This window comes from Heteronotia binoei, unplaced genomic scaffold, assembly GCF_032191835.1.
Source record: "Heteronotia binoei isolate CCM8104 ecotype False Entrance Well unplaced genomic scaffold, APGP_CSIRO_Hbin_v1 ptg000055l___fragment_3, whole genome shotgun sequence".
Taxonomy (NCBI): domain Eukaryota; kingdom Metazoa; phylum Chordata; class Lepidosauria; order Squamata; family Gekkonidae; genus Heteronotia; species Heteronotia binoei.
In genome coordinates this window covers 490,237-505,587 of record NW_026799985.1, presented here as the reverse complement: position 1 = coordinate 505,587, position 15,351 = coordinate 490,237, and the positions used below count along the sequence as shown (strand labels likewise).

Sequence of the window (15,351 nt, the reverse complement as noted above, 5' to 3'; positions counted from 1 at the left end):
TACTGGACATGATAGCATGCAGGGCGTTTCTACCAGCAGATCGGGCAGGGGCCATTGTTCAGGCAGTTTGCTCCCTGGAACGCAACCCAACAGTCCCTGCGCGCCGGGTTCAGCGTCTACTGGGACTTATGGCGGCCACCACCTCGGTCATTCCGAATGCGAGGCTTCGCATGCGACCGCTCCAGTTGTGGTTCCTATGGGAGTTCCGCTCCAACCTCGACCCCCCAAGTCGTTGCCTAACGGTTCCTCCAGAGGTGTTGGCGGACATAGCATGGTGGGGGCAGGACTGCAACCTGATAGGAGGGGCGCCCTTTCACAGACCTCAGCCCTCTGTGACGATCACGACAGATGCGTCCCTTTGGGGTTGGGGCGCACATGCGATGGGTTTATGTGTCGGGGACAGGTGGCCGGCTCATCAGGCTCTCCGGCATATCAACTACCTGGAACTGCTGGCTGTCTTCCATGCTGTCCGGTCGTTCCAGACACTCATCACTGGCCGAGCAGTGGCAATCCTCACGGACAATACGACGCCCATGGCCTACATAAATCGCCAAGGGGGCACAGTGTCTCGCAGCCTCTGCCGGCTGGCGATGGCGATTTGGGAAGCGTGTATAGCCCGAGGGATCTCACTGCTTGCGACCCACCTCCCAGGTGTTCTGAACACCAGGGCAGACTTCCTCAGCAGGGGAGGTGCGTCGCTCCACGAATGGGAGCTAAACTGGAGGTTTCTGGCACCAGTTTTTCGCCTCTGGGGAGCGCCTACGCTGGACGTTTTTGCGACTCGGGAGAACAGTAGCTGTTTTGAAGCTTTGTGGCTGCGTGTTTTCTTTGGCACCGACTCCCCAGCAGCTGTTGGGCTCGTTCGCTGGCGTTTAGTCCGTTTACTCATGCTTGCGAGGAGATGTTTGTTTCTGGAACCCAGCAAGGACATTACCGGATAAATTCTCAAGGCCAGATAAATTCTCAAACAATTCGTAATTATCTAAACATAAAGGAGCCGCAATAAACTGACTGACTCGGGAGAACAGCAAGTGCGAGTCTTTCTGCACCAGGGGAGGAGTGGATCCTTTGTCCCTCGGGGACGGGCTCCTGATCCCGTGGACGCACCACGAGGTGTACCTCTTTCCCCCGTTGCCGCTGATTACCAGAGTTGTCCAGAAGATCCTGCGGGAGCGGCCAGTGGGCATCCTGATAACGCCATGGTGGCCGAGGCAGCAGTGGTTCCCAATAGTCTTGCGGCTTGCCCGCGGGGAGTTTCACCACTTCCCACAGGTCCCGGATCTGCTGCTGTCGCACCAGGGGCAAGTGCTGCACCACGATGTGCCCCATCTGAAGTTGACGGCTTGGCGTCTGGACGCTCGCAGCTATCGGAAAGAGCTAGGTTCGTGCTTATGAACAGCAGGAAGCCCTCAACTCGGCGCTCGTACGCCTATAAGTGGTCGAAGTTCGTTCAGTTCTCTGTGGATAAGGGGCTGGAGTCGCGGACGGCCGGCCTCTCTGCAGTCTTTGACTTCCTACTGTCCTTGCTGGACCGTGATCTGGCGACCTCCTCAGTGAGGGTGTACCTGGCGGCCATCTCGAGTGAGCACAGGCCGATTGACGGATATTCAGTCTTTACCCACCCGGAGACGAAGCAGTTCCTCAAGGGGGTCGCTCGGCTGTATCCCGCGGTGCGGGTGCCCGCCCCGTCCTGGGACTTGATTTTGGTTCTTAGGGCCCTTATGGGGAAGCCGTTTGAACCTCTAGCTACTTGTTCGCACCAGCTGTTAGCATGGAAGACAGCGTTTCTGGTTGCAATCACGTCGGCGAGGCGAGTGGGTGAACTGATGGCACTGAGGTGCGACAAGCCCTACCTTTGCTTCTCCCCTGAGGGGGTGGTGCTCCGCCCTGACGTCACGTTCCTGCCCAAGGTGGTCTCTGCGTTTCATTTGAATGCCGTGATTGACCTCCCTGTGTTCTTCCCGAACCCTTCAACGGAGGCCGAACGGCGGTTTCATGCCCTCGATGTAAAACGAGCGCTTGCTTTCTACTTACACCGTACGAAGTCGTTCAGGCGGGACTCCCGGCTCTTCGTTTCGTACGTGGCTCCATCCCGGGGTCGGAGGATCTCGTCTCAGAGATTGTCTAAATGGATTACCGGCACCATTAGGCTGTGCTATCTTCTCCAGAAGACGCCGCTTCCGGGGCCGGTGAGGGCCCATTCGACGCGAGCGGTGGCTTCTTCGGCAGCGTTCCTGAAGGGAGTGCCGCTGCAGGACATTTGCAAGGCTGCCACATGGGCGTCGGTGCATACCTTTGTGTCGCACTATGCGCTGGATATGAGGCAGCGTCAGGACTCGGCGGTGGGCCGTGCTGTGCTACAGTCTGTCTCTTGCTGATGGACCGTTGCGCCCTCCTCCAGGTATGTCCTTGCTTGCTAGTCTCCCATTGGTGTGATGCACAGAGACCACGAAGAAGATAAACAGGTTTCCTACCTGTAACTGATGATCTTCGAGTGGTCATCTGTGCAGTCACACTACCCGCCCTCCTTCCCCTCCGCTGCCGGTCCATCCTATATGGGCTAATGCAGCGGTCAGAAGGAACTGGCGGGATGTCCGCTCCCGTCCCGGCGAGCATGCGCAAAGGGGGGAGGAGTTTGCGCATGCGCGCGGGGGCGGAGAGGCGGAAATCCGCAGCTTTTGAAGTTTACCGATCAGGGTCGGCGCCGGCGCCTCTCCCATTGGTGTGACTGCACAGATGACCACTCGAAGATCATCAGTTACAGGTAGGAAACCTGTTTTTCCATACCTTCAACCTATATTAAAAGAATGGAACAGTATACATAAATATCACTTACCCAATATCTCTAGACTCTCCTATTTTACAGGGCAAAGCTGGTACCCTCCTGGACAGACAGCATCAGAATATAAAACTTGGCACAAGGCAGGCATAACTAGACTAGTGGACCTAATGGTAAACAAATATACAATAATAGAGAAAAAAGATTTAGAAATTAAAATTAATTGCAAAATACCATGGTTTCAATACCTTCAAGTAATACATCTTTGCTCCCCAATGACAGACATTATGAAACAACCCTTAACTGAACTTGCAATGATACTAAAACTTAGTGAAACACAATCTAGAGGTATATTTCCAAAATATACAAACTATTGGGCTCAAAAAGCCAGTATACTATGTCAAAAACGATGGCAAAAAGAATGCTCCATTAAACTTACCTCAGAAAATTGGGACAGAATCTGGAAAGCATTTGAAAATACAACAAACTGGAACATACATACACTGTTGGTTACAATGCCCTAAAGTCCATTCATATTGGTTAAGATTGGATAAGATTAAAATCATCACTAGCATAAATCTACCCCTGAAACCAGAAGTTATCCTGCTGAATTATAGAGATCATTTAAAACTAACACCAGTAATGGCAAAAAGAATAGCTCTGTTAACATTTGCAGCTAAAATAACCATAACAGCAAACTGGAAACAAACATTTGTTCTGAATCTTAATCATTGGCATGCAAAACATTGGCAGCTTTACATTATGGACAAACTAACTGATATGACTTAAACAGACATAGAATTAGAGAACTCAGACTTATCTGGTACCCGATTTTGGATTATCTTATTCTCCAAAAAGAAATCCCTGAAATTGTAACTTTATTACAGTTATGGTAGAATTAATTTGGTTAACTATGTTGAGTCTAAAAAAATTATTGAAGATCGCACAAGTATTATTTTTTGTAATGTAAAATATAAGCAGTGTATAGTAATAATTTTAGTAACATTCTTTTTTCCTTATCCTTTATTTGACAATATATATTGATCACAACAATGTATATGAAAATATTGCAGAAATATCCTTTGAATATGTGTTAGAATTGTTTGTAAAATAAAATAAAAATATGTTTTTTTTTTAAAAAAAAACAAATTTGAAATTTTGGCAGTCTACAATACACTTCTCTCCTTTGTTCCAAACATACAAGGAAATCTGGTCCAAGTTGCCTTGGCAACTGTCTTTTATCTTAACAGACAGGGAGGTACTGCTTTTTCCTCTCTTTGCCACCTAGCACTCAAGATCTGGAACTGGTGCATCCCACGCAACATCCAACTATGTGCAATCCATGTCCCAGGAGTATAGAACAATCAGGCAGATCTCCTCAGTTGGGAGACTTCAGTACAGCATGAATGGGCAGCAAACATAATGTACTTGATTCCAGTGTTTTGGGCTTTCAGCACACCATCGATCTATGTGTTTGCAACCCACCAGAACATGAAGTGCGACTGATACTTCAGCAGACTGAACACTCTTCTGGGTTCTCTCGGCAATGCCTTTCTCCACCAGTGGACTGGTCAGCTTTTTTACATGTTCCCTCCCCTTCCTCTGATCACCCAAGTGCTTCAGAAACTTCAATCAGAAAATACTTCTTGCATCCTTGTCGACCCATGGTGGTGGTGCCAGCCATGGTTTCTGACCTTGCTGCATCTCAGCTGAAGGACTTACATGGCACTGCCCAGAGTCCCCAATCTGCTGTCCCAGCAGCATGGATGGATCCTTCATCATGACCAAAGTCTTTTCAAAATCACGGCATGAAGAATCATCGTCTCGTTTTCATGCCTGAAGTTAAGAGCATGCTCTTGAATGCATGGAAATTCGTAGGTCCTAATGCCCTCCAGTGGAGGCATTTAATGGCCTTTGTGTCCTGTTGAAGTGTCTCTCCTATCACAATGTCTCTTTCAGATGACCTTGAAGATGTTTGTGCAGCTGCCAAATGGTCCACACCATCCACCTTTGTTACCCACTGTGTCCTTAACATTTGGGCTTGTAAGGATGTGGCCTTTGGCCAGGCATTTTCAAGATCTATTTTTCATTGTTGAATGTTTGGATTGTCTTATTCTCCATATGACCACATCTGTAACATTTCTGATGTACTGAGTCTGAAACTAAAGAGAAATATTTGTCATATGCTTCATCTTTAATATAATCTCTTTGGTTCACCTACTTTGTATCTGTTGTTTTTTCCTGGACTGTTCTTTGGCCAGCACCCACCATCCGATTTACATCAGCGCACTAGTCACCCAGTGTGTGGACTGCAGAGAGACCATGAAGAAAATAAATACCTAGGTTGCTTACCTATAATTTATGATCTTCAAGTGGTCATCTGTGCAGCCACACCCACCCATCCTTCCCCACTGCTGGCTTTCCTTATTTCTTCCCTTTCATTCTGGGGACTGTCTAGTGGTGTGAGAAACTGAGGTGTGCCCAGAGGTGTCTGCTCCCCAGACCTGAGGAAAAGCCCACCGAAAATCTAAGCTCTAGAATTTTCCCGAATGGAGGCACAGCACAGGTGTAGTACCCAGTGTGGCTGCTCAGATGACCACTCAAAAATAATGTTACAGATAAACAACTTGGTTTTTTTCTAGGTAATTCAGATCTTCTGCCAATACAATATTCCTTGAAGGAAACTACTTTAAGCTTGTCAAAGGTTTTAATGTAATTTTGTTATTAGGCTGCAGGTTTGGGGCGAATGAGACCAAACACTCTTGTTATTGGATTTAAGAAAGATTGGCAGTCAGCTGACATGAGGGATGTTGATACCTACATCAACTTACTACAGTGAGTACAAGGTTGAACATACATTAATGTAAATATGTAATTTTGGAATACATATATTAGTATATCACAAAGGGGAGGACTCATAAGGACTTGTGTAGGACATCTCATTTCTCCTCCCCAGCTATTTTCCCTTTCCTGAAAGTCCCCATAACCTCTCACCTTTCCCTGCTTTGTTCTCCTTCTCACTCACCAGCTAACCTTTTATCTGCCCTCATCTTCAACTATATTCATTATTTATTTACTTTGTATCTTGTTTTTCTTTGATCCTAAGCCTAACTTATCTCACAGAGTTATTGTGAATAAAGTGGAGAAGAGAATGATGTAAGCTGCTTTGAGTCCCAGCAGCTTACATCATTCTCCTCTCCACTTTTTTCACAATAACTCTGTGAGATAAGTTAGGCTTAGGATCAGACCACACATTATGGCATCCATGGTTCTGAAAACCTTGTAGAGCTGAACTCAGCCATTTAAAACTGCTGCAAGAGCCTGATCCTGATCAGGCCCACAGCACCGTGGTACTAGGTGATCTTGGTCCACCCCACAATGGAAGCCATAACATCTAGCTTGGCCCTTAGAGAGTGTGACTGGCCCAGTGTCATCCAGTGAGATTCCATAATAGCATGGAGAGTAAAATCTGGGGGCCCTAGATTCTAGTATGAAACTCTAACCCCTACATGACACTGGATTTCATGGGGTGGCTGCTGCTGAATGGTAGCAAGAAACTGAGCCTGACTGAATCATGCAAGTTATATGGTAGTAAGTGGCTGCATCCTGACTTGATTATTCCTTTCTCAAAGGCCAAAAAGAGCCTTTGAAGGGCCCTGGCTCCTCCCCGTGCGTTTTCTTGATAGAAAATTTAAAAAGGCAAAGTCTGATGGGGAAAATCAGGTAAAACTATATTTTATTACTCAGTTGTAATTCCCAAAACATTCCTTTATGTGTTTCGCCAACAGGCTTTGTCAGGGGAATCTCAAGTATATATACATAAATAATATCATTAAAATTTTATAAAAAATAAGATATATTAAAGGTCAGTCCCTGCAGAAAGCCCCCACTCCAATTTGAGAATCAGATTCTCTAATTTGAAATAAGGTCCTGTGTGTTGCGTCTTGTACTTGTTCTACTGGGCAAATAGCATTGTTACGTTCCTTGCAAACAAAGCACCCTCACCACAGTTGACTTTCCACTACAGAGATTCTCTAGGAGAATATAACTGCTGCCTGGGGTAGTTTTTCCTACTTTAGGGAGATAGGGACCCTCTTTGGGTGCCCTTAGAATAGGAACCCCTGGTCCAGCAGCCCTGGAAATTTGGTGCCTCTCCCTCAGCCCCCATGTCACTGAGTCACATTCTAATTAGAGTGGGAACACTGACTGATTGCTTTTTTCCCACCATAAGGGAAAAGGGCCAATTTTAGGCCCCTTTTTTGAAACTTGGGGGTTCTGTGCAGGAGAGGCCCCTGCAGCTGCCCTGCAAATTTGGAACCTTTACCTCAAAACCCTTTTCCCCCCACCCGACAGCTGCAATTCATTATACCTATTTTGTCATTGGCTTCAAAGGCCCATATATTCAGGAATAGCCAAATATCTCCTGTATATTTGGAAATAGCCAAATCTGGTATTTGGGGATATTTCGCCCTCCTGAATAGCTTGCCCCCGAATAACTCCAAATCCAGATTTTACCAGATTTTTTTTTTTTGCACACCTCTACTGAGAACATGTAACTGACCCAAGGTTACTCAGTGTGTTTCCATGGCAGAATGGTCATTCCCACCTTGGCTTCCCAGATTCTAGTCTGAAACTCTAACCACTACATCACACTTGCTTTTGTGGGGTAACTGCTATTGAACAGTGGCAAGCCCTGGGTTTAATTTATTAACAGTGCAGTTTTATATAGAAAAAGTAATATAATTAATTTGCAGCTTGCTTTTTAAAAAACAACCAAATAATATCAAAAACTCAGCATCAGCTCATCTAAAATGCTGTAAATAGGGGGCTAAAGCTTTTGCTTGAGAGCCAATTTAGTGTAGTGGTTAAGAGCTTGGACTCTAATCTGGGAGAACCGGGTTTGATTCCCCACTCCTCCGTATGCAGTTGCTGGGTGACATTAGGTCAGTCACAGTTCTTTCAAACCTGTTCTCTCAAGAGCAGTTCTTTAAAGAGCTCTCTCAGCCCTCACAGGGTATCTGTTGTGGGGAGAGGAAGGGAAAGGAGATTGTAAGCCTCTCTGAGACTCCATGTGAAGGGCGAGATATAAATCCAATCTCCTCCTCTTCTTGAGGCAGGAAGTATGTGACATCATATATTCTCTATAGATTTCATTTACAGTATATCCAGTCACTTTTTTTTTTAGCTAGAATTACTTTTTAAAATATTTTTCTACCTGATCTATGACAGTGATGCCTTTGACGTTCAGTATGGAGTGGTTGTTATCCGGCTGAGAGAAGGTCTGGATATTTCTCATCTTCAGGGGCAAGGTAACCCTTATCATAATATCTAGAATCATTTCAAGATATTTTGTCACAACAAGCAAGGTACAGTTTTGCTTCCTTTTAAACAGCCAAGATTAGTTCCTGGAAATTTTCCTGGAATATAATTTTCTTTATTCTTAAATATGTAATACTTACAAAGTCATCAGAAATGATCATAACTCCATGGCAAAATGCATTTTAATGAGTTGCTCTGCTTCCTTATGAAAAGTTTTATGGCACCTCGATTTAACAGATTTATCATCGTAGCATAAATAATTGTGAAATTAGAATCTAACAGATGTAATTGTATTGACTGTGGTTTTAAACTGACACAATTACAGCTGCTTTGAAATAGAACAAAGCAGTAGACAAGTTGTAAGCTTTCGTATGCTCTAAGCAGACTTCATCATAAGCATATGAAAGCTTACATTCTGAATAAAACTTAGTTGGTCCTAAAGGTGCAACTTTTCTACTGCTTTGTTCTATTGCTTCAGACCAACACGGCTGCCCACTTGGATGTAGCTGCTTTGACAGATCACTGCTTATCTTGTATTTTGAGGGTTTTTTCAGTGTCACAAACCCTGCCCTTTTAACTCTGCAGTTTCTGCTCTCTATATCCGTTTGTGTGGTTACATCTGCTGATTTAGGATTCTCTGCTGAAATTTGCTGTAGTTTATGCTAGAGGAAATCTGTTGGTCTTTGATACAACACTTCTGTTTGGATTTACTACAATAGACTAATATAACTATCCCTTGGGAATTTTTTTCTAGAATTATATAATGAGTACCAAGATCTCATTATGACTTACACAGGAGCTTGTTTTCAACTCCAGTGTGAAAGAACAAATATTTCTAAGTTTGTACAGAACACTTTCTCTCACCAACCTCCTGCCTCTTCACACAATAATTGAACAACAGATTGCCTCTGGGCTGAGATTTAGTGCAGTGCAGTATTTCTTCAGGAGCAAGGTTTTCCACTAGCAGAATGCAAGTTTTGCAACTTTCCACAGATACATTCTGTGGACAGCAGTCCTTGCACTTGCAGAAATACTGAACTGGATCCAAACCATACTATTGAGAAGCTGTAGCTACTTATGAGGCTCTTATTTCTATCTTTAGGTAGTCAGCACAAATGTGTGTGTGTGTGTGAGTGAGAGAGAGAGACAGAGGCTGAGACTGAACATGGTTTGTTCTGTTAATCCAACCCCACCCCACCCCCGGTTGCTTGATCTTAGCATTGGCCATGTATGTATTCTTGTCATAAAATGACTTGATTATGGTCAAGTAGCCTTTAAATAATTAGTTTACATAAATTTGTGTAATTCACAGAAGAATTACAGTCATCACAAGAGAAATCTCCTGTAACCAAAGATATTATAGTAAATGTGGACTACAGCAAGAAGACAGAGACAGTCACTTCTAAGCCTGTGAGTGAAAAAGCTCCTATTCAGAAAGGTAACCATCTACTGAATAGAATTTTGTTTGTGGTCGTGCAAGAATAATTATTCAGTCTTTTTAAAAAACTTCTTATGTGACTTTCTTTCCTTCAGTGCTACATTTCAGGTGTTTAAACTTGTGGAAACTTGTTACCAGATGACAAGATGTTGGGCCAGTGGAAGATATTTTCTTTTTGCTTTTTGTATTTCTCAGTTTATTCATTTGTCAGTTTTTAGGAGCGACTAAACATGTTTAGAGGTTTCCACTTGCAGACTTGCATTCAAGTAGATAACATATTGTGAGAAACATTTGACTATTCAGTTAAGAAAAAAGACAACTGACAACAGAGATTTAGAGGAAAATTTATTTGATGGGAAAAGCTGATAGGGAGTTCTCCCTCTTTCATAATGCTAGCTCTTGGGGGCACCTAATGAAGCTGATGAGCAGTAGATTTAGGACAGACAAAAGGAAATGCTTTTTCATTCAACAAGTAATTTGCTGGAATTCACTGCCAGTGGATGCAATGCAGTAGTTATGCATATAGATGGTTTTAAAAAGTGAATTAGGTACATTGTGGAGGATAGGTCTATCAATGGCTCCTGTCCAGAGTGATTAAACGGAACCTTCACATTCAGAGGCAGCAAACCTTTGAATTAGGGATGGGAAGGAACCAAACCATGGATCATGATTCATTCTAAAAGTGGCTGATTCATAGTTTGTTCCAAGCTGTTTTGTCTCATCCCACCACACTGAACATGAACAAAAACTGATCTTTTTTCTTGGCATGCTGTTTGGTTTATGTTTGCTTTGTTTTTCCAGACAACCTGGTGCTGGCATGATTCCAGCCCTTGCACTTCTGGTCAGCTTCCACTGAAACTGACTAGAAGCAACAGCTCTGCTCTCCTCAGCAGCCCGCACTTCTGGTCAGTATTCACTGAAACTGACTAGACACCATAGTGCTGCTCTTCCTGGCTACCTGTGGCTTCTAGTTAGTTTTACTAGAAACTGAACAGAAGTGCACGGGCTAGGAGAGTGGATCTGCAGCATCTAGTCAATTTCCAAGCTTTCTGGGGATGAAACCAACCAGAAGCTGTAGGGCAGTTTCCCTTTCTTTCCCCAGCTCCTTGAAGAGCAATTTACTGGAGGCACCTACTTTGGGGGGCTGTATTTCATTTCCAATTCAAAGCAAATTTGGAGAGATGGTAGAGTCTGCTGAAGAGTTTGCTGCAAGTTTGGCATCTCTAACCCACTCAGGATCTGTTCTACGCCTTCCTGAACCAACAAACCACAGATCAGGCAATTGAAAAAACATGAAATGAACCACCAATTTGGGCTACCAACAAACCACAAACTGAACCACCCTTTTCGCTTACTGTGTCCATCCCTACAAATTACCAGGGAAGGCCTTTGCCTTTGGCCTGACAGCTCTCTGGGGCAACTTAGTTAGCTAAGTTATGAAATGCATTGAAGATCTAGAAATGAACTACTGGTTGATCCAGCAGGGATCTTCTTTTGTTCCAATGCATTTATGTTTACCCCATATTTAGCACGTATCTACTGATGCAGGAAAGTCTCTGGAAATCTCTCCCCTTTCCTTTCATTAGGACAGTGCCTAGACTTGTAAAATACTTTAGGATATGAACTGTTTCCTTTCTTTCTTCATCAAACACTCTTCAGGGAAAAATAATTTTCCTGAGCATTGCTTGTTTATACTAGTAGTGGACAACTGATTCACCTTCTTCCCTCCCCCAGAACTAATTCATCCTTGGGACTTTACAAAAAAAGTGTGTGAAGGTATCAACATGTTAATAACTTGTAATAATAACTTATAAAGTATCAACATGTTAATAACTTACTAATTAGCAGGATTTGATTGAATTAATTCATGGGGTTTTTTTTCATAGTGCCATTTTATGTTGTGCCATTTCATGTTGTGTTGTAAACAGTATTCACATTTTCATTACTACAACTAATAACATCTCTTTTTTAACTTTTAAACCTTGTCTTGTCTAGAAGATGAAGATGATGTCAAGAATCCAACACAACCACTTTTGAAAAAAGGCAGGCCATTTTTCCATCTTTTGGTTTTAATCCATTTTTCCATACTGTAAATATCAGTCTGTATTTTATCATACTTTTTGTGTGAGGCAACATCTCTCAGATGATTAAATTTATACTTGCCAAGCTCATGGAAGCCTATGAGAAACATCACTGCTAGGATGGGGTTTTGGGGTGTAATAGCTTGGTGTTTTATAGGAAAAATTTAATTTATTTTAAATGTGTCTTAATATCTGTTCAAAATGGAAACAGGATTATAGTGAAATGTATGCCCACTGTGCCAAGCTTTTAATGAACAAAACTGTACAGTGTCACACCACACACATACAATATCCAGAGGACTTCACAATAATCTCTGCTCAGAGAGACATTTAAATTTGCCTTCTTTTATAAATGCTAGTCTACCCTCTGCTATAGCAAGTGTGTTTCTGGCATTTGACAATATGGTATGTAGGACTGCTATTCCAAAAAGAAAACTAAAATGTGATACCACACATATTCACTCGTTTGGGGGTACATCTTGAAGTAGTTCTCTGGGTTATGGCCATTACTGAGTGCATTCTTCTCTCCTGTCTGTCTGGTACTGGCCACTGCTTCTTTTGCCTAGTTCTCAGGGAGCAACCACTTGTTCTCCTCAGACAATATAGGCATTGTCCATCATAAAGAAAGGCAGCCCTTATTAGCATTTCCATTTGTGCCAGATCAGTTACCTTGAATGAAATATCTCTTGCCTTAGTGTGGGCTTTGGACAGCACCCTTCATCTGTGTGATAGGTTCTATAGAGCAGCAGTGCTCCACCCTCAGACTTCTCCCAGAAAAGATACCACAGGGTTTCTGAGTACCTAGACAAAGGCATTTTGTCTTTGCCATTCATTCTCTATGGACCCTATGGCATTTCCTCTTTGGAGAGTTTCATCACTGGTGTATGGTAGCTGTTAGGTTTTAAGCACTTGCCAGTCAGTATGTTATCTTTGCCATCCTAATAGCCTGTCATTATGCCTGCAGTCTTTTTTTAGCTGTCATCTTTGTAAACTCTAAAGTTCACATGAACCTTCACTCTCACTCTTTTCCATGACTTTCCATCTCTTCTTAATAGATCATACTTGCTTGTGCCTATCTCATCAAACTTGTCTTTATAGATTCTGAACAGGACTTGGATTTAAAACCCCCCCCAAAACAAATAGTTAAATCCTGTGATTGATCAAAATAGCATCTTTAAATATAAAAGTATTTAAGATTCTTGGTAGTCATGAACTTGAGAAATTCTTTTGAGTACTCAAGCAACAAAAGATTGTAAGAGGTGTCCTAAGCCAACATTTTAACAAAAAAGCTGGTAGAATGCCAGCAGGGGGGTGGGGGCTTTCCAGTGTTTTGCACTGAGTGTCGCATGTATGACTATCTGCCCATAGGACAGAAGTCTTGGGTGTGTGCTCGATGCAAGGAGCTCCTGGTCCTCAGGGAACAAGTTCATACCCTTGTGGCTGAGGTGACTGACCTGGAGAAGCAGAGACAGTCAGTTAGGAACTCACTGAAGACTCTCGGGGGCGTGTTAGATGAGCCCCACTCTGAACGTGGCAGCCCCATTGGGAATCCTTTTGCGCCAAGGATTATATCCCACCCTCCCCACCAAGGTGGGCTCAGGGCGGCTAGTAGTTGGTGATTCCATGCTTAGGCAAGTAGACAGCTGGGTGGCAAAACCACGTACTGACCGTATGGTGACTTGCCTGCCTGGTGTGAAGGTAGAAGACATTATGCATGTAGTAGATAGGCTGATAGACAGTGCTGGGGAGAAGCCAGTGGTCCTGATGCATGTTGGCACCAGCGATGTGGGGAAATGCAGTCGTGAGGTCCTGGAGGAAAAATATAGGCTGCTAGGCTTAAGGCCAGGATCTCCAAGGTAGCCTTCTCAGAAGTGCTACCTGTTCCACGTGCAGGGCAGGAGAGACAGGCACAAATTAGAAGTCTCAATGTGTGAATGAGATGATGGTGTAGGGAGGAAGGGTTTAAGTTTGTTAGGCACTGGGATGCTTTCTGGAACAAGCGGGAGCTGTACAAAAGAGACGGTCTCCACTTGTCCCCAGATGGAACCAGGCTGCTGGCACTTAAAATCAAAAAGGTGGCAGAGAAGTTTTTAAACTAAATCTTGGGGGAAAGCCGACAGGAGATTAAATGTCTCTGGTTCGGGAGGACTCTTCTCAAACAGATGAAGGGTTAGCTGTTACTTTTCTACTGGGTAATGAATCAGAGTTGTCCACTGAGATGGTGACAAACAGAATGGACTGTCTGCCAAAGTCTCAAGGTGGCAGGAGGAAGGTTGCGGGCCTAGCTTGCCTGGGAAATTATAGATGTTTGTATGCAAATGCTAGAAGTGTTCGAATTAAAATTGGTGAGTTGGAATGTTTAGTGTTGGGAGAAAACATAGACATTGTGGGAATTTCAGAAACTTAATGGAATGAGGAGAATCAGTGGGACACGGTAATTCCTGGATATGTTATATTGGAAGGATAGTCTGTATGTCAGAGAGGGTATACAGTCCATTAAGACTGAGGTCAGAGAATTTTATTCGCTTCTAGAAATGCTTTGGGTTGAAATAGAGGGCCCAAAAGGAAATTTAACAATGGGAGCTTGTTATCGCCCACCAAATCAAAAGATAGAGGACAATTATAATATGATGGAAGGATTGAAGAGAGTGGCTAAACTAATAACTGTGTCATAATAGGTGATTTTAACTACCTGCAGATTGATTGGGTCAATATGTGTTCTGGTCAAGAGAAAGAGATTGAGTTTCTTGATGCTCTCAATGACTGTGCTATGGAGCAGATGGTCTCAGAACCTGCCAGGGGTGGGGCGATCCTGGATTTGGTCCTAAGTAATGCCCAAGACTTGGTGAGAGATGTAAAAGTGATTGCAAAAGTGGGAGCAGTGACCATAACGTTATTGATTTCACCATTTGTATAAATAGAGAGTTGCCCCAAAAGACCAGCACAACCACATTTAACTTTAAAAGGGGAAAATTCTCTGAGATGAGGAGGCATGTGAAGAGGAAACTGAAAAGAAAGGTAAATACAGTCAAAACCCTTGGGGAAGCTTTGAGGCTATTTAAAACTACAAAACTAGAAGCTCAGATAAAATACATACCACAAGTTAGGAAAGGCACCAACGGGTATAAGAAAAGGCCTGCATGGTTAACAAACAAAGTAATGGAAGCTGTAAAAGGTAAGAAGGACTCCTTTAAGCGGTGGAAAGCTAGTCCAAGTGAGATTAATAAAAGGGAACACAGGCTGTGGCAAATCAAATGCAAGACTGTGATCAGGCAAGCAAAAAGGGACTATGAGGAGCATATTGCAAAAAACATAAAGACCAACAATAAATTTCTTCAAATATATTAGAAGCAGGAAACCAGCCAGGGAGGCAGTGAGGCCCTTGGATGACCAAGGGGTAAAAGGATTACTGAAGGAGGATAGGGAAATGGCTGAGAAGCTGAATGCATTTTTTGCCTCTGTCTTCACTGTGGAAGACGAGAAGTGTTTGCCTGCTCCAGTACCACTACTTTTGGAAGGGATATTGAAAGACCTGAGTCAGATTGAGGTGACAAGAGAGGAGGTCCTACAACTGATTGACGAATTAAAAACTAATAAGTCACCAGGTCCGCATGGCATACATCCAATAGTTCTGAAAGAACTCAAAGGGGGAACGTGTGGATCTTCTGACAAAAATATGTAATCTTTTATTCCTATCTGCCTCCGTTCCTGAGGACTAAAAGGTAGCAAATGTC

The 15,351-nt window shown here is 43.4% G+C and overlaps 1 protein-coding gene across 2 annotated transcripts in view; it reads left to right on the top strand.

Moving 5' to 3' along the window:
- LOC132590497 (solute carrier family 12 member 2-like) overlaps positions 1-15,351 on the top strand; it is a 136,564-nt gene that overhangs the window by 105,546 nt on the left and 15,667 nt on the right. The window contains exons 18-21 of one of the 2 annotated variants that reach the window (XM_060263400.1): positions 5,508-5,614; positions 8,009-8,088; positions 9,411-9,536; positions 11,532-11,579. In XM_060263400.1, the coding sequence (XP_060119383.1) occupies positions 5,508-5,614; positions 8,009-8,088; positions 9,411-9,536; positions 11,532-11,579 (361 nt within the window). The remainder of the gene's footprint in view (positions 1-5,507; positions 5,615-8,008; positions 8,089-9,410; positions 9,537-11,531; positions 11,580-15,351) is intronic. The other variant, XM_060263401.1, reaches the window with a different exon arrangement.